At 41.1% G+C, this 21,366-nt stretch overlaps 1 protein-coding gene across 2 annotated transcripts in view; it reads right to left on the reverse strand.

Moving 5' to 3' along the window:
• Nucleotides 1–10,226: 10,226 nt before the first annotated feature.
• The window catches only part of FADS6 (fatty acid desaturase 6), a 32,329-nt gene continuing 21,189 nt past the window's right edge, over nucleotides 10,227–21,366 (reverse strand). Inside the window, exons 3-6 of one of the 2 annotated variants that reach the window (XM_032212087.1) lie at nucleotides 19,316–19,496; nucleotides 17,028–17,215; nucleotides 13,997–14,176; nucleotides 10,227–12,681 (exon numbers count right to left, since the gene is read on the reverse strand). In XM_032212087.1, the coding sequence (XP_032067978.1) occupies nucleotides 12,532–12,681; nucleotides 13,997–14,176; nucleotides 17,028–17,215; nucleotides 19,316–19,496 (699 nt within the window). In that variant the 3' untranslated portion in view covers nucleotides 10,227–12,531. The remainder of the gene's footprint in view (nucleotides 12,682–13,996; nucleotides 14,177–17,027; nucleotides 17,216–19,315; nucleotides 19,497–21,366) is intronic. The other variant, XM_032212088.1, reaches the window with a different exon arrangement.

Genomic DNA, 21,366 nt, shown 5'->3' on the forward strand with positions numbered 1-21,366 from the left:
TGGCTTCGCCATTGGCAGGCAGATGTTAAGTCTAAATGGCGCTTAGCTTCCACACCCTTCAAGGGCGGGGCATTGTTTGGGGCCGTTCTTGATCCCATACTCATTGAGACCAGGGACAAACGCAAGGTTCTCCCTTCCACTGGGGGGCGCAATAATAGGAGACAGCAGCCATATGGCAGACACCAGGCCTTTCGAGGTGGCTACTCGGGATATTCAGCGGCTCCCTTTGTTCCCCACTACAATAGACCGTTCCATCAGACTCAGGATCATGGCCAGGACCATGCGGGGTCAAGGGATAGGGGACACCAACAGCATCAGGCGCAATCCCATAATAGGCGATCCTTTCGTGGATCTGGTAACCGGTCCTTTCGGAGATACCGGTGACTCCCAAGGCAAGGTGCCAGTGGGCGGCTGCCTGCTGGCCTTCGCTCATCAGTGGGCGGAGACCACGTCCGACGCCTGAGCCCTTCAGGTGGTGAGATTGGGCCTCACCCTGGAATTTCTCTCCATCCCCCCGAGGCGATTCATCAGGTGCGCAGTTCCCAGATGCTCTGTGAAACGGCGCCTCATGGAAGCCAAAATACATCATCTCTTATCCATCAACGCCATGGAACAGGTTCCCAGAGGGCAGGAAGTCCTAGGGTTTTACTCAATATTATTTCTGGTACCCAAGAGCTCAGAGGGATGGCGGGCCATTCTAGATCTGAAAAGACTCAATTGGTACATCAAGTACCAAAGGTTCAAAATGCAGTCCTTAAAGAGCATCTTGGCATCCATCCGCCAGGGCGATTTGATGACATCAGTCGACATCAAGGAAGCGTACCTCCATGTGCCCATTCATCCGTCACATCGCAGGTTTCTGCGCTTCCAGTTTGCAGACCGGCATTTCCAGTACAGAGCATTGCCCTTCGGTCTCTCCTCGGCCCCGCGCACCTTTACCAAGCTCCTGGCGGTGGTGGCGGCCTCGCTTCGCTCGGTTCCCGTGAGAGTGAATTGTTACTTAGACGACATCTTGGTCCTGTCGCCGTCTCGGGAACAGGCCCTTTGGGATCTTCAAGTAACGATGGACTCCCTGCAGAAGCACGGTTTCGTTCTGAACCTTCCCAAGAGTCATCTGCAGCAGACTACATCACTGCTTCACTTAGGGACCGTAATCAATTCTACCATGTGCGAAGTCTTCCTGTCCCTGGAGAGACGTCAGAGCATTCAACGACTGGCGGCCCAGGTGTCAGCTCAGCGGCTTGTGCCCCTGGCCCTGCTCTCCCAGCTGTTAGGGAAGATGATTTCATGCATCGACATCGTCCCCTGGGCCAGATTTCACGCACGGCGCCTGCAATGGTTCCTGCTCCCTTATCAAAGGTCTCACAACAGTCATTCACAGCTCAAAGTTCGACTGCCGTCCAAACCTCTCAGATCCCTTCGGTGGTGGACATCTTCCAAGCTTTTAAAGGGCTGCCCATTCAAGGAGCCGGATCATATCCAGGTTACAACAGATGCCACCCTCTTCGGATGGGGCGGCCATGCCTTGAACCGGGTGGCACAGGGCCATTGGTCGAGTCGAGAGCTGAACAACAGTATCAATTGGCTAGAGCTCCGGGCCATCCGTCTGTCCCTGCGGGAGTTCCAGGACATTGTGAGCCACAACCACGTTCTAACGGACAATGTGGCCACCAAAGCGCATGTCAACCGCCAAGGGGGCACGCACTCCAGGGCTCTCATGCTGGAGGCGGAGATGTTGCATCATTGGGCGGAGTCCAGACTGTTGTCGCTCTCGGGCGATTCCAACGTCCAGGCAGATTGTTTGAGCAGAGCCACAGTGGATCATGCGGAGTGGCAACTCCATCCCGATCTCTTCCAACAGCTCTCTCGCCGGTTCGGCAATCCAGTAGTGGACTTGTTCGCACAACCTCACAATGCAAAACTGCCTCATTTTTACTCCAGATATGTGACTCCTGGGGCGGAGAGGGTGGATGCCCTGCGCAGCCCATGGCCGGCCGGCCTTCTCTACGTCTTCCCGCCACTGCCAGTGATACCGGCGGTTATTTAGAAGATATTGGCGGAGCAGGCGGAAGTCCTCCTGGTGGCTCCGATGTGGTCCCGACATCCCTGGTATGCCGACCTGGTGCACCTGTCGATCTCACACCCGTGGAGAATTCCGGACGAACAGATCCAGCTCACCCAGGGGGCTCTCATACATCCGAACCCCCAGTTGTTGCAGTTAGCCATGTGGCACGTGAGCGGGCTCTGCTGACCAAGCTTCATTATTCCAACGAGGTCATCACCACAATTCAAGCGGCCCGTCGCCCCTCCACCACTCGGATTTACGAGGCTACCTGGCAGGCTTTCTGCAGATGGTGCCGCCGGACTGGGGCAGATCCCCTCCAGGATTCGGTGCCCCGAGTTTTGGATTTTCTGCAATCGGGTCTCAACAAAGGTTTGGCACCCAACACGCTTCGCAGGCAGGTCATGGCCCTTGCCATGGTGATTGGGGGCGGTCAGGGACGTTCCTTGTCTCAACATTCGCAAGTCAAGGCTTTCCTGAAGGGGGCGGCCAACATCCGGCCTCCAACCGTGCACCGCTACCCTACATGGGATTTGACTTTAGTGCTCAGGGCGCTTATGGACTCTCCATTCGAACCTATTACTTCCATCAGTCTTCGACTATTGACTCTTAAGACCGTGTTCTTGGTAGCTATTACATCAGCTAGGCGGGTTTCCGAACTGGCGGCATTGTCAGTTCAGGCGGACCTCTGTATTTTCCACCCCAACAGAGTCGTTCTCCGTTTGGACCATGCCTTTCTACCGAAAGTCAACACGTTGTTTCACAGGGCTCAGGAACTCGTCCTCCCGGACTTTTGCCCCAATCCTTCTCATCCACAGGAGCGCCAATGGCATCACCTGGATGTGCGCAGAGTTCTTCGTCGCTACGTGAAACGCACGGCGTCCTTCAGGCGATCGGAGGCGCTGTTTGTGTCCTTTCAGCCATCGTCCATGGGGCAAAAGGTTTCTTCCCATACAATAGGTCGCTGGTTGAAGGCGTGCATCGCTCTTGCTTATGACAGTCAATCTCGGCAGGTACCCAGGCGCATCACTCCTCATTCTACCAGGAGTGCGGCTACCACGGCGGCCTGGGCCATGCAAGCTTCAGTTAAGGAAATCTGCAGGGCGGTGACCTGGTCTACGCCTTCACCGTTCATCCGACACTACAAAGTTGATGTGTATGCCTCGACTGAGGCCTCCTTTGGACGTGTACTGCAACAGGTGCTCCCCCCTGCTGGGGACCCTGGCCAGCCTAGCTCCTGCCCTGGACCTTAATTGCTTTGGCATGTCCCATGCTTGGATTCCCCAAGCAGCACACAGGAGAACGACCACTGACTTATCTGAACGGTCCTTCTATGTGTGCTGCGAGGGGAATCCAAACCTGCCCGCAGCTTCGGCTGGCCAGGGCTGTCGTGACCTTTCACCTGATTGACTTCTGCTCTATGATTTGACTATGACTGTTTGTGACTAGTTGTGACTTGTTTTTGTTGCCATGTTTGTATACCTGTTGAGCTACGGCCTCTATTGTTATTGTTACACATCATTAAACGGCTGGTACAAAACTGACCCATACAGTCAGAGGAGGTGTGGTCACCAATTTGCATAACTCAGTCTCTAGGCTAATGGACAAAGTTAACCCATGTTTGGATTCCCCTCGCAGCACACATAGAAGGACCGTTCAGGTAAGTCAACGGTCGTTTTAGACTACATTTAATGTAAATGTACAAAGACAAAAAATGTTTCTGAGAATCTATTCAAAAGAAAAACAGCTATATTTTATATAACTGTGCCAAGAGCTTTTTGTTTGAAAGTCCCTTGAAGCTGACTAAAAAAACAGATCTGCTTTGTTTAGATCCTATCTGGATTACTGTAGTCACTTCTGAGCACTTCATTGTAAGGATTCAGATGAACTGAAACAAATTCAGAGAACAGCCATGAGAAAGACTAGAGGACTAGAAAAAAAGGCTTGTGAAAAAAGATTGAGCTGAGCAACTTTAGCCTTGAGAAGAGAAGATTGGAGAGGACAGATAGCTCTCTTCAAATACTTGAAAGGATGTCATGGATAAAAGGTCATAACCTAATTCAAAGTGCCAGATGTGGAATAATGGATTTAAGTTCAAGAAAGGCAAATATGATTGAATGTTAAATGTTATTCCTAACAATAAACGCTGTTCAGAAGTGGATCCAGTTACCTAGAAAAGTGGTGAACTCACTTTCACTGGATGTGTTCAAGTGGAACTAGGCAACCATTTTCAGTTTGGATTCCTTCAATTAGTAGCAGGTTGGCTTTGACCAGACAAATGTCTTCTTTGAACGTTATGATTCTATAATTTCTGAGATTTCAGTGAATTCTTCATGATTTTAATGAGATGTCTCTTGGCTCCAATCTCCATATTAAACCTTGAAAATTTGAAAAATACAGAAACAGTTTACTATTTAGCAAGTCTCTCCTTAGCTCATCAGGTGGAGAACCTGGTCAACCTTTTCTGTGGATAGAAGCTTAGCACTGTTAATCATGGTACTCGTTGTTAATTAGTTCCAGGAAACGTGATGAGTGCCAAAAACAATGAGTACCAAACAGATTTTTCCCATAAGGAATAATGTAGTGAGTCACAAGGCAGTTGACACTGATAAGTTCTAGCTTTGTCTGTTGAGTACCAAACAAACAATGAGTACTGGGACAAAATGTTCACATCAAAATGTATTGAGTATCAAATTAGATGAGTTTCAAAGCAGTTGAGTTTCAGGGTACCATTACCATTGTACTTAGAATTGTATGAAACGTGCCAAAAGTAAGTTGCATTAGATCCATAGAAATGTCTAGTCTGACCTTATGTATGTTTATCTGCGAGTTCCCTTAAGAACTGTCATTTTTATTTTCAAGTTAACTAATTTAGCACTGTTGTCTCTACGTTCTGCTTTGTACAGAATGCTCAATCATATTGAAATCTGTTTTTGCTTAATTTATTTGTAAAGCTGAACACTGTTTGCTAGGTCAGCAAATCATAATACAGGTAGTCCTCGACATACAAGAATTCATTTAGTGACCATTCAAAGTTACAAAGGCACTGAAAAAGTGACTCAACCATTTTTCACACTTAACAACCATTGCAGCATCCCCATGATCACAAGATCAAGCTTGACATCTGGTTCGTATTTATGATGGTTGCAGTGTCTCAGTGTCATGTGATCCTCTTTTATGATCTTCTGATAACTAAGGCCAGATTCATTTAACAATCATGTTACTAACTTAACAAATGCAGTGTTTTAATAACTTAATAACTATGGCAAGGAAGGTTGAAAAATGGGGCAAATGTCACTTAATAAATGTCTCACTTAGCAACAGAAATGGGCTCAATTGCCATAAGTCAAGGACTGCCTGTAGTTTAAAGTCTTGGCTTAATGTTATATCAGAATTCATTTATCTATGAATTTTGTGACCACACAAATGGATTTCTGCTCTTTCCTTACTTCTCTCCCCCATTTCCTTCCTGCAAATTCTTCTAACAGTTCAGTGCACATCAGGAAGAATCATGGGGATGCGATGACAGCCAAATGTAACTTTTATCAATGCTATTGTAACTTTGAATAGTTGCTAAACAAATGATTGTAAGTTAAGGACTTCCTGTAATAATGTAGTGGGCATTTTGGCGTCAAGCTGAAAACTTTATATGTACTTTTTTTTTCAAATTATGGAAACAAAATGTATTCTATAATCTAATAAAATGTTTAAATCAGAAAAATCAGCAGAGAGTAAAGATCTAAAAAAATGCATTCTGCTTGGAATCTTTTGCTAATGTTCTAGTGAACTTTAGCAATAGCAATAGCAGTTAGACTTATATACCGCTTCATAGGGCTTTCAGCCCTCTCTAAGCGGTTTACAGAGTCAGCATATTGCCCACACAGTCTGGGTCCTCATTTCACCCACTTCGGAAGGATGGAAGGCTGAGTCAACCTTGAGCCAGTGAGATTTGAACCACCGAACTGCAGATAGCAGTCAGCTGAAGTGGCCTGCAGTACTGCACTCTAACCACTGCGCCACCTCGGCTCTAATTGTATAGCTTCAGTAATCACCTGTCCTTTATAGGTATTATGTTTTTTTAAAAACACATCTCTGTTTTTAAATTAAAAATATAAAATAACACAACAACAAATCAATCTGGCAATCATCTGTTATATCAGCCTTTACATGCTTGATGCCCTATGCGGGTTATGAAATTGCAGTTCCAATCATTCCTTTACAGCCATGTTTCAGGGAGTTGTAGTTGAAGATTTCTGAGGCACCTTGGTTTGGTGAAGACTCATTCATTGAAGGATGGGTATATTGTACCCATCTCAGAACTATTCTTGTTTCCAGACTATGCCTTTTTTAAAAAGCTATTTCAGGCCTTGAAGCCAAAAATAACTTCCTAAAAGGTTCATTAGATAAGCCATCCATGGAAAAATAAAGCAAGGCTACATAAACTCTCTTTTTAAAATATATCACACAGTTGCCACATCGCATTTCATCTGGTGGTCTTTGATCTGCAGAATTATGATTATTTATAACTTCCATAGGAATAATGAAAAATGAACCACAGTTTGTGGTGCCCTGACATTGTCAGTTTTCTGTTTAATTAAGTAGCTGGGAAAATTGAAGACTTTTATTTAAAAACAGTCTGTTTTGTGTTGCAAACCACAAATATCTTGTATGATTAAACTTGGATTTCAACTGACATTTTAAGGTGATTTGTGCATATACTTGTTTTCATTGGGCACCAAATTGACAGTATTGATATATGTGATAGATGCAGGCTGATTATAATAGTTGCCAATGTTAAGAAGCTGGTTATAATTACATTTCCCATCAAAATTCATAGGAATCAAAAGTTGGCAGAGATTTTGTATTTTAAAGCGGCTGTTAGGTCATTGCTTCATTATATGCATAAGTAGCAAATGCTTCCTAAACCACCTTGAAACTCTTGTTGCAGCAATATTGTGGCAATCCTGCAGGCTAAACAGATGTTGGCTTCACCAAATAACTGCTGATCTTTTTAGCACTAATTTAAATTGCATGTAGTCCTCATAAGACCTCAATGGAGCACAAAATTACCATTGTTACGCAAGATAGTTGTTAAATGAGTTTTGCCCCATTTTATCACCTTTCTTGCCTCAGTCGTTAAATGAATCATTTGGCCATTAAGCAAATCTGGCTTCCCCCATTGACTTTGCTTGTCAGAAGCCAGCTGGGAAAGTTACAAATATTGATCACATGACCCCAGGACAGTGCAACATCATAAATACATGCCAGTTGCCAAGCATCACTGGCTGGAGAATTCTGGGAGTTGAAGTCCACACCTCTTAAAATGGCTAAGGTTGAGAAACATTGCTGTATGCTTTTTTTTTCCTCCTTTGATTCCTTCCTGAAGGAATAGCTGACATCGATAGCTTTATTCAATGCTACATAATCCTCTTTTAACATATGAATTGATTGCTGATATATTCTGTGGCAATAGACTATATACTAGAGAAGGAAATATTGCATCTGCCTTCATTTCCCCACAGTCCAGTTCCCTGAAGTCCTCCTTGTGTGTTCTTTATATGTGAGGGTTCATGCTCAATATAGGGCATTGTGTCCCCAAGTGTTGGCCTTGCCCCAAAAACCTTGACCTTGTGGTGTTAAACAATATGATCTTCAAGGGAGAACTTCTATGAATGTCCACTTGAGCAATCGTAAAATTAGCCTCTCTGCTTTAGCAGCAGTTGCTGTTGTTCAGGCAAAAGGATTTGGCCTCTTATCAAATAGGATTGTACACTCTTTGAAAAATCAGATCCAGGAATTGAGTACATTTCTGCACTCGAGCATTTCCATAGCAGAGGAATGTATTTATATAATTAAAGTTCCTGCCTCAGCTAGGCTGTCCCTGAAGTGCTAGCCATTTTAGTACAGAATTACAACCACTTGGCTTTCAGTAACACACAGTTTGTGGATAAATTGCCTTTGAAAAGTGTTTGGAATGTTGAGATAATGTTACTGATAAGAAGCCTTTGACTGACTACCTTTAATTACTACTGTCTTGTAATAAGGTAATCAAATTTTGTCCTGTTTCAGACCAGCATTCAATGCCCGCTCACAAGGCCCTAGAAAGGAAAGAGGCTATTTGAAAAAAGTGCCTTTTCCCGTATGACTTTGTGCAGATCTTTAGTCATTTTTAAATAATAAATGGCATAACAAAACTAGAGCAAGTAAATAAGTGTTTATGTCTTTGCAATATATTTAATAAAAGTAAGAAATTGGACAGAGAAATTTTAGGACATGGAACTACTGAAAGAAGGAATTGGTAAAGTTCCTATTGTGCAAAAGGAATGTTTATGAAAAAAAAGAAAGCAAAAATGGCTGTATATAAGAGTAGTCTTCTGCCAACTTGTTACATTGGGAATTAGAGTTGGGTTTCTCAAAAAAAAATATGAATGTGTGCTGAATGATTGTAAATGAAAGTTAAATAAATACAAAAGTAAGAGATCAGCATGAAATAAATACTTTGAGATGGCTTGATCATGAAGAGTGTGGAGGAGACTGTGCAACAATTATATGAAGAGTGAAAGATTGAGAGGAAAGGGAAGTGCCATGGGGAACTTAATGACAATTTGAACAAGATAAATTTAAAGAAAAAAAGCAATGTGTAAAGCAGTGTTTAGACCCAAAGATTATTTTCAAAAAGATATGGAAAAAAATATATTGAAAGGTACTGATGTAAAATAGTTTTATCTATTTTCCCCCTTTATCTCATACTATTAATTTCTTTGATTAGTTTTTCCAACCCTTTTGTGTTCTGCATAATGTTGCTGTTGAAGCATTACATAGAGCATAGAATAGTGTGACAAATACATATCTATGTCAGTGGATTTATCTATTATGCTAAACTAGCATATATGGACTGCAAAAATACAAGCAACTAAATGGCAGAAAGAATTGAGTTTTCTAAATCTCTTTGCTACTATCTTGTGGCAATCTAGATTTTTGCAGCTCTATATAGAAGTCCTAGTTAAGACTCCATATGTTTTGCTGTGATTTATTACATAATACACAGCTGGCTTCAAATAAATCCCATTTGGCTTAGCGTGACATCTCAACCCAGCCACAGATTACACTTTATTCAGTTTCAGTATTTGTTAAGAGCGAAATACTATAATTATTTAGTTATGAATAAGCCCATTGGCCCTAAAGGTATTTGCTTCTAGCTAGGTTGACTAAATACACCCATAGTTATGCTTTATTCTAGACAGGATAGAGCTGGTCAAACTTCTCATTTCCAAACTGAACAGTAATTATGTTAGCAGCATGTAGGGGTGGAATTAATTCACAAACAAAATCAGAGTAAAGCTGTGTTGAATGTTCCCCCTTTTTAATCTTTGTGCTGCTAGATTGGGAAGTCTTTAGAGCTATCACAGAAAATATTCATGTTGATAATCATGTTGATAATTAAATTAGTAAATGTAAATTGATTGGCTATTAAATCACCTAACCATGCTCTGCCAACTCAGGATTATTTTCTATGTGATGTTCACTTCCAATCTGAAATGATAAAGCCTTAATTTCACTCTGTCCCTATCAAATGGAAGGTGTCAATTAAAAAAAAACTAATTGTGTGTTCTTTTAAAGGTCAGGCTGGTTTCCAGAAATGTATCTGAATGTTTAGAGGCAGACTTTTCTTTGACGACTTTCAATGCCTGTTGTTTCATTTGTCATGAACTAGACATAGCGGTTTGAACTATGGTGCTGGAGAAGACTCCTGCAAGTCTCTTGGACTGCAAGGAGATCAAATCGGTCAGTCCTAGAGGAGATCAACCCTGACTACTCTTTAGAAGGCCAGATCTTGAAGATGAAACTCAAATCTAACGCATACCATCTAAAGAGAAGGAAGAACTCAATGGAGAAGAGCCTAATGCTGGGAAAGATTGAGGCCAAAGAAGAAAGGGACAACAGAGAATAAGGTGGCTGGATGGAGTCATCGAAGCAGTAGGCGTCAGCTTAAATGGACTCCAGATAATGGTAGAGGACAGGAAGGCCTGGAGGAATGTCCTTGGGATCGCGATCGATTGGACACAACTTTGTAACTAACAATAGGGCACATCAGCTATCATTTATTTTCATTTTCTATCCACTCAGGTATATAGCTGGATTCAGACATCACACTTAAACCAGGTTTATTAAGCATGTTTTATTCAATAAACCATAACTGTCTAGAGTCACCCTTGCTAGATTTACATGATTTACTTGTCTTACTGACTGAATTCATGTACTACCCTTAGTCAGTGTTTCTCAACTTCAGGAATTTTAAGACATATGGCATTCAAGTTCAAGAATTCCCCAACCAACAAGCTGGCTGGGGGAATTCTGGGAATTGAAGTCCATCTACTGCCCTAATCAATCAAGTAGAGTATTAGGGTAGGATTTTTCTGATATACAGCAGGTTGTAGGCTAAGCTGAAAAATAAAAAAGAACGCTCAACAAAATGTTACTGGAAAATCGCTTCCATTTTGTTGCCAACAAAGAAGCCACTAGGAGTTAAAACCTAACTAAAGGAAGCTTATATTTTTCTTGAACAGTATGAGAACTGTTCAAAAGATACATATATTCACACACTAAGCATCCATCACAGATTCGTATATTCAGAATAGTGAAGCGATCTCTCTTTGCTCTCCATAGCTTAGCTTCTTGATGCACACTTTTTCTTTTGATGCACAATTAGCCTTTTTGTTCTTAGTAATATTCCAGATTTTCCCAAACCATCTTTCAGAAATTAATTATGTAAAGACATAATTCAAACACATATTTGAAAAGAATGTTTTCCTGATAGACATATTTCAGCAGTGTTAGGAATATATCTCAAGTGAAACTGCTAACAAGCTGGAGAAAACACTACAGTATGCACCTCCATTCCAGAAATAGTAAATAGTGATCATTGGGCACGTCTCCAGAAGGTGGAAAATGGGCCCTTGGGTAGAAACAAGAGCAAAATATGTAGGTTTCCTTGCACATGATTGTTTAGGTAATTTTCATATAATAGTTATATGTTGTATCATAAATGTGTGAACGTAAACATTTTTACTTTGAGAACAGTTAAAGACTGATTTTGACTAGCTAAAAAAATGGGGCCATGCCAACTCATCAGGTCAGTTAGTGTTTATTTCAAAATATTTTTTTCAAGTATATCTACTTGCTGCTTTTCCTTGCCTAATCTGCTTGCTTTTTACGTTGTTCCTTTTATTAAACCACACTCCCTCCACAAAGTGGATTGGGAAATAATTTATTCTCTCTTTGCATAGATATCACCACATTTGTCAGCAGGAACTTTTATACAATCCTTCTTTGCATCATTTGTGTTAATAAAACATCCGCCGGTAATGACAATTCTATTTCCTTCAACCGTTCAGCATCGTAGTTTACAGAAGCTTTTGGGGGGGGGGGGCTTCTTGCAAGAGGAGAAATTTTAGTAAAGTCTCCTTCAGGTCAAGCTCAACTCTTGGCAATGCAATAACGGATCCCATATATGGGGAGTAGGAAGTTGGCAACTGTACAGAAGTGGCTACTGCTGCCGTCTTCCAGGGTGGTTTTTGATTTCCCAGTTTGGCCCTCAAACATGATAGTCTATGGAGGTCTACTAAGCACAGACTTGACCTGACCATTCATAGCTTCCCAGAACAGTCAAAGTAGTCTAGGGATTGCTATCTGCTGAGAGTGTGCTAAAAAATGAAAATCTATGAAGCATCTGACAAGAGCTATTTCTTTACCACATACATTCTCATATAATCAGAGCTATGGAAATATCGGTCCAACAGTCAATGCCAGTTTTTTTTCATGTTTCTTCTAACCTCTAGGAAAAGCTTCCTCTAATAAGTTTCTTTCCCAGTGTTCTTTCCAGATGTACTAGAATTTCAGAAATTCCCATGCTAGCTGGCATTCTGGTAATTGGAGTCTCTGCATATCTAGAAGGCACCAGTTGAGCTGCTCTAAAAATGCATATATTGCGAAGATAGCTTGCATTTTCTGCAGTGTGGATTTTAGATCAGTTAGTGGCAGTGATCTATGTTTTGCTGTCGAATACCCAAGATGAGGAAAAGAAATTGCTACACCGAACTTGTCAAAGTTTGTACTATGCAAATGTCTTTTAACTTGGAAGTCATTTTAATTATGAGGAAGAACATTAAATAGCCCTTAGATTTCCCTCCCTCAAGTTGCAGAATAGCAGAATGGAAATAATCTATTAAATATATCAGTGTGCAAAGATTATTACAGCAGAGAAGAAAATCAAAGATAATACAATTGAATTAATTGGAACTATTGATTTTCCCCTATGACCCATTACTGGGCAGCATTTTTGCTTGACCGATATGGAAGACATAAATAACATACTTATTTTCCCTTGATAACTTAGTCTTTAAATGTATTGATCTTGGAAAAAGAAACCATGCTGCCTTAAGGTCCTAGCTCTAGCCATAAAAGTACCATTACTGAATCCCCACAAGTTCAGAAATAGGAGGTGCATGGACCATCAGTTCTTCATATTTGTCCAGGAATAGCTTCAAGCGGGACCAGTAAGAATCCTCATTGTATTGTAATTTCTTCTTTTTCAAATACTGAGAAACCACAGGTTTTATCTGAAATATAATGGAAAGATAAGGTTAGTATTACAGTAAACATTGATGCTTATTTTTTATTAGGATAGGCCCAGAGCCAAATATAAAGAACATTGCTGGTTACTAAAAATGGTAGAAATCCTGTTAGGCTCAAACAAGATCCACACATACAGAGTTCAAGCTAACTATAGCACTTTATTATTAGATTAGATTGACAGAGTTGGAAGGGATCTTGTAGGTCATCTAGTCCAACCCCCGTCCAAGCAGGAGACCCTACATCCTTTCTGACAAGTGGCTGTCCAGTCTCTTCTTGAAAGCCTCCAGTGATGAAGCTCCCACAAGTTCCGAAGGCAACTTCTGTTCCACGGGTTGATTATTCTCACTCAGAAAATTTCTCCTTATTTCTAAGTTGAATCTCTCCTTGATCAGTTTCCATCCATTATTCCTTGTCTGGCCTTCAGATGCTTTGGAAAATAGGTTGACCCCCTGCTCTCTGTGGCAACCCCTCAAATACTGGTCCTTCTCTTCCCTAGACTAGCCATGCCCAGTTCCTGCAACTGTTCTTCGTTTTAGTCTCTAGTCCCCTAATCATCCTGGTTCTCTTCTCTGCGTCTCAGCATCTTTTTTATAGTGTGGTGACTATTATGTTCTACCTACAAAAAGAGAATCTCCCGACTGGCAGCTTTCTCTTGGGAAAAAATAGATAAAGTTGCAAGAAATTTGGTGGTTGGGTATTGATCATAGCCTTTTGATGGGTGTGTAGTGACTCCAGGCTAATTCCACATTTGAGCCCCCCTTCTTTGCCAGATTGGGTGCTTCCCAACATATATACCACTGAAATAAGTATTAATTAAACAGTACAGACAGAGTGCTTTAGCAACCTCTGAGATACCTGTCATTTTTAGCTCCCTTAAGAGAATGTGAAGAATTCTTGACGAGAAACCAACAATTTTGTGATGTAAAGTACTATAAAATAAAATGAAAGTACCGTAGTTGTGTATATGATCCATAGAAGGAAGAATTAAAATATCCAATGTGAAATATATTTCTCAAAAATGAAACTTATTCTTTGTAAAATATGATTTCAGGTCTATAGGATGTGTAGTTTTTGCCCAGTGCCTCCTTTCAATCTCAAAGCATCCTGAACTATATAAAAATTAATTTATGATCAAGAACATTTTTTTTCTATTGTTGACGGATAAGATTTTGGCCTATATGAAACTCATCAGCTCTTAATCACATACCCTTTTCTTTACAAGTAAACATTCAGCAGGTATTTATTTTGCCCCACCCTACTCTTCCAAACACCCATTCCATCTGCCATTCAACCTCACACCTTCAGGCACATGTTATCAGAAAAAGATGGGAAGAGGTGATGCTCCACATGACAACTAATGAGTGAGTGTCCAAAAGCCCAGTCCAACAGAGGATTTCGAGGCAAATTGAGAACTCCGCAGCTCATCATGTAGATGCGTTTTGGCTTCTTATCAGGTGAAAACATGGGTAGGCCAATATGCTATAAGATAAGACCACAAATGTTAATTTATTAGGACATTAGGAAACCAAAACTCTTGGGATAGCAATGCTGTCAGCCAAGAAGGATTTTTTAATGTGTGAAACAGCAATAGCAACAACACTTAGACTTATATACTGCTACATAGTGCTTTATAGCATACTGTGAATGGTTTACAAATGTCAGCCTATTGCCCCCAATAATCTGGGTCCTCATTTTGCCGACCTCAATGGAAGGCTGAGTCAACCTTGAGCCGAATGCAGTATTGCTAACTAATTCTTCCCACAGTCGGTCAGAATCTAACTCCTGGCTATGGCCAGAGTTAATCTGAAATACTGCATTCTAACCAGTGTGCCAGCACCAGCTCCTCTGAATGTTTTTTCCAATTTCTTTGCAATTTGCAATGTTATAGATTCCATTCTGTGGAATATTTGGAGAAAAACTCATACAAAAAGTGAACAGGTATGAACAAGAGATGGAAAACCTTTAGCCCTCTATGTGTTACTGCTCTCAGCCAGCAGAGACAGTAGAGACAGATGCTGGGAATTTAGCAACATTTGGAGATCCAAGTTCTCCAAATATAAATTAGACTCCTTTTGAGAAATGCTCAATATTCACCATTTAATTAAAAATAATACAATCAAACACCTGGAAGCAAATCTCACCAAGATTATTTATGACTATATCTCACCAAGTTTCTGTAGGACAATCTGAAACATTTCCATGTTTTCCCGGTATGTATTGTTTAATTTAAAAAAATTACCTCTTATAGAATGGATGATGAAATGATTGCCCAATATTATGTTGTTTCTAAGAAGCCTACAGCTAGAAACACCCTTATTTTTACACGACTATGCACAAGATCATAGCCTCAGTGCAATTACATAGCTAAAAATAGCATAGGTAAAGGTTCCCCTCGCATATATGTGCTAGTCGTTCCTGATTCTAGGGGGCAGTGCTCATCTTTGTTTCAAAGCCGAAGAGCCAGCGCTATCCAAAGATGTCTATGTGGTCATGTGGCCAGCATGACTAAACACCGAAGACGCACGGAACACTGTTACCTTCCCACCAAAGGTGGTCCCTATGTTTCTACTTGCAATTTTACATGCTTTCAAACTGCTAGGTTGGCAGAAGCTGGCACAATAATGGGAGCTCATTCCATTACGTGGTGCTAGGGATTCGAACCGCCGAACTGCTGACCTTTCTGATTGACAAGCTCAGCGTCTTAGCCACTGAGCCACCATGTTCCTACAAAAATAGCATATACATTGAAAATAGTTGTTCCAATTATCTTTCCAGTCTCTAAGGCCCCCTTTCACAATCTCTGTTTCCCAGTCAATTGTTCAATTCAATTTACTGCAATCGAACACTAGTACTGATAATTGACACATAAAATTTAGTACAGAGTTAAAATGCATTTGTAAAATGACCTCACTAGCATCTAACATATAAAATATAAAACCCAAGATATAGCATATAACAGAAACACTATTTTATATTAAATATAATATCTAAAATTGCAGTAAAGTGTGTGTGTGTGAGTATATATATACACATATATATATACATACATACATATACACATACACACACCCATACATATACATATACATATATACACATACCTACATACATATATACATATACATATACATACACATACACACACACACACACACACACATACATACATATTAATATCAGCAAAGTAGTAATATTTAAAATTTAAATAAATTATGTTTCCCAGAATGGGTGGGATAATCAGAGGTGGTATTCTATCGCTTCAGACTCGTAGCGATAATCATGGGTAGCTCCACTCACCTGCCCTGGCTCTACAGCATCCCATTTAGGCCCTTTTTTTGTCAAACACGCATGCATGCTCACATTTTGGAACTAGTAGGGAAGGTAAATGAATACCACCCTTGGGGATAATGGCCCATTAGTGTTTGATAGATCTTCTGCACTGATGGGCAAAACCTAGCTAAGTACACTGTGACAAGGGGTACTTCATCTATAACAATTATGGTGAACTTATGGCACGTGTGCCCAAAGTGGCATGCAGAGCCATGTCGCCTAGCATGCGCTGTGTCACCTGTTCCTCTTCTGAGTTTGTGACGTGTATTCACATGTGATGACCAGCTGGCCTTTGTGTGTGCGGCAGTGCCAGAAACCAGAAGAGTTGGTCTTCCATTTTCTGGCATGAGCCTGTGCGCTGGCCAGCTGATCGGTGCATGAGCATGCATGGCAGTAACCCAATGGTGGGTTCTGAACCCTATTGCAACCGGTACGGTGCAATGGGGCCCAGTGGCCACCACATGAACATGCGCAGTGCACGTATGCGTTCTTACCTTCTGTGACGCTCCGCGACATCCCAGCTGCTCGGCAGAGCAATGCACAGGTGCCGTACGCTCCATGCGCGGAAGCGCCAAAGAGCTCAAATACAGGTAAGGACAGTGAGTGGGCCCTCCGGAGCACTGTATCGGAATGGTACCCAGTGCTCCCGGCAGACACTGGTACACCCGTATCGGGGTGTATCAACTGCAACCCACCACTGCAGTAACCAGAAGACTGCTCTGGAAACTGAAAGTTCATTTCCCAACACGTACATGCCCCCTGGGCAGCTTCTCTTCCTGTTCATGGCTCAGACAAGTGCAAAGAACTCCCTTTTCGGCACTCGGTGCCCAAAAGGTTCACCATCACTGATCTATAAGCAGCATCTGAACATAGGGAATGTCTGGACAACCAGAATATACCCAAAGGGAAAACGTGCACTTTTACAATGCAGGATAGTTATGCCAAGAGATGCTAATCTAATAGATTTTTTCATACAACATCGGGTTGTTGATAGCCTTACCTGGAAGATATTGACATGGATGTATGCATGGGCGAGGAGAGCACGGGTGATCAACATACAGCCAAGTGCAGACCAGATAGACTGGAACTCTGAGATATTAAACAGTAGCCAACAATGGCCATACAGACCAATGAATATACAACACAGAGTCCGAAGGGCAGTTTTCAGTTCCACTTCTGTGAGTAAACCTATGGAAACGAAAATAAGTTAAGCTACTGTTTATTGGGAGGCTACTGTTTCTTACTGTTTTTGTCGGGGGTGAGGGGAAGGTAGAAAAAGTTGCTCTGAGACTCTTGAGAAAGGGAAGGGGGTATTTATTGAGATGAACAATCAGAGGATGGGAAAGAACATTACAGATTTATCAAAGAAATGGATACTTAGCCCATCGTGCACACGGCCTTGGAAAAGGAAATTCAGAGACCTTACCTAAAGACGTCACTACTGGTAGTATGAAATGGCTAGATGTTTCCTCTAATCTGTTCTCAATATCTTGTACAGGTAGTCTTCAACTTACAACAGGTCACTTAAACAAAAAGTGGATATTTTTCCACTTATGACCATTACAGCATCCCCCTGGTCACGTGATTTATATTCGGATGCTTGACAACTGACTCATGTTTATGATGGTTGCAGTGTCGTGGGTGGGTGTGTGTGTCATATGATCCCCTTTGCGACCTTCTGACAAGCAAAGTCAATGGGGAAGCAAGATTCACTTCACAACCGTGTTTACTCATTTAACAACTGCAGTGATTCAGTTAACAAATGTGACAAGAAAAGTCATAAAATGAGACAAATCTCCCTTAACAAATGTCTCACAACAACAGAAATTTTGGACTCAATTGTGGTCGTAAGCAGAGGACTACTTAGGCTCTTGGTTGTGCTCTGCAATTAAGGGGCTTGACAATTGGCTGCCATTATGGGAAATCACGTTGCTATGAAATCTGGAAAGGTAGTGCAGGCATGATGTAAATTCACTATTTCTCCCCTAAGCAATTTATATCTTCTAAACTACAACCACAATTTTTTTGACAACCTTGCAACATGTAGGACAGTGGTTCTCAACCTTCCCAATGCCGTAACCCTTTAATACAGTTCCTCATGTTGTGGTGACCCTCCCCCTCAACCATAAAATTGGTGTCTCAGTTCCTAAGACCATCGAAAGTATTGTTTTCCGATGGTCTTAGGCGACCCCTGTGAAAGGGCTGTTCAATCGCCAAAGCGGTACCCACTCACAGGTTGAGAACCACTGATTTAGGAGATACAGATAATCCTCCACTTATTTTAGTGACTGTGTGAAATTACCATGGCACTGAAACTAGTGACTTACCACTGGTACACACACTTAAAACCATCACAGCATCACCATAAGCACTTGATCAAAATCTGAAAATGCTTGGCATGTGTTTACAAGGGTTGCAGTGTCCCAGGGTCATGGGATCACCATTTGCAACTTTCCCAGCCAGCTTCTGACAAGCAAAATCAATGGGGGAAGCCGGATCTGTTTAATGATCATGTGATCCGGTTAACTACGATGAACTGTAGTTTAACAACTGTGGCAAAACAAAAGGTCATAAAAGCGGGCAGGACACACATAACAACCGCTTTTCTTAACAATGCAAATTCTAGTCTTAATTGTGGTCAATTAAGTTGAGGGCTACCTCTACTCCTTTAGATTTAGATCAGGGCTACAAAGTTTTAAATGGCCAAGAAAAGGTGCTTTGAAAGAAGGAGTTTACAATTGTCCTTTATGCTATTTTTTTTTAATGGGTGTAACTCCCAAGAGAGGAAAATAAAAGTTTCCCTTCTAAGACACACATTGTAACTTGGGGGAAGGAATACTTTAATTTTTCAGGGGAAAGGATCAGATGCCACTTTTCCTAGTGCTCAATTTCTGATCAAATTTGAAATTCTCTTTAAAAAATAATCCAGGAACCCGACTGCAATCTTTCAAAATCTGCTCCCCTTTTTTTTAGTATACATTTTTTTAAAATTAAATGGGAGCAAAGGGATTTGGAGGAGGCTCTTATCTAATAACGCATCACATAATCTGTGTTGCAAGCTGCTGGGTGAATAGCTTTATCTCATGGAAGAAGGTTTAGGCTGCTAATGGTTTATCTTTATTTGTTCTACTTCTCTGATTCTTCCAAAGGCAGGTTGCCACATACAGTGAACTATAACGACAGACAATATTAACGAAGAGACTTAATTGCATTCAACATAAACACTGTAAAACCAATGAAGAGAAGGGGATGCTCATTAGTAGGGGGATTCGGAGGACAGTAACATACCAATGGCTACCAAAGGAGTGATGACAGGTACAGCAATAGGTGCAATGAACATATAAACATAACGGTTCAGGAAAGGAATCTTCCAAGTACTGGAATCCCCAAGGCCAATGACATTTGTATAAGCATGGTGCATTTTGACATGATTGTAGGACCCTTGTTCTGCTGTGAAAGAGGAACAAACCTAGGACAGAAAGAAATGGTAAATAAAGAACACTGCAATTACCCAGGTACGTATATGGTACAACTTATGGTGCTCAGCAGATGTGTTAGAATATAGCTTCCATCACTGAAGAAAGATGAACTCCTGCATAATACCCAAAAGTCATTTTGCATTCCAAAATATGGCAGCTGGAATGAACCACATTGAAGAAGTCTATAGCAGATCACACAAATGAAGATCTTTATAGTTGCCCTCCTAAATTTGATTGCTGCTTATTAGATAGAGCGTGACAGTTTTAAAGCAACGTTGATAACAGCATCAATCTTCAAATCATTTAATTGGATTTAAACAGGTCATTTGATTTAAACAGTTATCTGATGGGATAAACGGTTTCACTATAGTCACCTTCAGGAGTCCATAATATACCAATGGAATGGAGACATTTAGTCAGCCTATGTCATCCAATGATATATAAGACATATACATCATAGACCTATTCAACTTGTTATTCTCTAGATACTCTGATGCAGTTTCCACAGACTAAGGCCACTGGCCATACTAGTTGGGACTGAAGGGAAGTATAACTAGAAATATATCTTAGAAACTATGAGACATAATTGTTCCACCTTATTCATCTAGAATAGATTTCATCTAGATTTCTGTATCCAGTTCTGATCACCACACTTTAAAAGCATTCAAAGAAGGTTTAGCAAATGTGTGGCTAATGAAAGGGCTCAAAGGTAGCTTTATAAAGAGAGACATCACTGGGGTTCGGCTTGCTTAGTCTTGGGAAAAGACAAATGCAACATAATACATTTCAGATATTCACAAGTATGCCCAATCAAAGTAGGTCAAGGCTTGTTCTCTCTCATTCCAAATTGCAAGGCACAGAATAATAGAGTTACACTGCAGATTACGATTAAATGTTACAGAAGCAATAACAGCAAATAAATATGCATAATAACCCCCAATGGAACTAATCATGCAGAGGGGTGTTGGCTGCCTTCATGTGCTCAAGTGGAGACTACAGACAGAGCCATCTGTCCAGAATGCTTTAATTTGGCTTCCTGCATTAAGTAGGAGATTGGACTGGAGGTCTCAAAGAGCCCCTCCCAACTCTACAATTCTATGAAATTCAAACATAAAACCACTACCAGGATGCCTACCTTGCTAATTATATAATCCTTGATTTACAACCACAATTTGGGACCAGAATTTCTGCTGCTGTGCAAGGCAGTTGAGTGAGTCACACTGATTTTGCAATGTTTTTGTTACAGTTAATTTACCATTGCAGTTTGTTAAGTGAATTGCATTGTTTAATCACGTGGTTGTTAATCCAGCTTTGCCTGTTGACTTTGCTTGCCAGAAACAGGTTGGAAATGTCAAAAAAGGTGATCCCATGACCCAGTTGTAGTAAATACTTGCCAGTTGCCAACCACCCAAATTTTGATCCTGTGCTTGTGGGGATACTGCAACGGTAATCATGAAGACTTGTTGTAAGTCAAATTTTTCAGGGCTATTGTAAGTTCAAGTGGTTGCTAAATGAATGGTTGCAAGGGCTACCTGTGGTTTTCAGCCACTTTTGAAACAGAAAACCCATCTCAGTACAAGAAAAGGACCAACTGAGAGCCATATAAACAGATTCAGATGTTTTTTCTCCCAATTGCAGCTCTCTAAGTTGTTATTTTGTATTGCAGACTTCCATATGTTTGAGTACATATGCATTTAATGCATCCATACTAGTCCACAATAAAAAAAGTTTAAATACCGTATTTTTCGGAGTATAAGTATAATCTTTATTGTCATAATATTTAAATACAATAAAATTGGTCAGAAGAGGGTAAAAATCTGGGTGCATCTTATACACTGAATACAGCATTTTTTTGCCTCC

The sequence above is a fragment of the Thamnophis elegans genome, chromosome 2 (assembly GCF_009769535.1).
Source record: "Thamnophis elegans isolate rThaEle1 chromosome 2, rThaEle1.pri, whole genome shotgun sequence".
Lineage (NCBI taxonomy): Eukaryota > Metazoa > Chordata > Lepidosauria > Squamata > Colubridae > Thamnophis > Thamnophis elegans.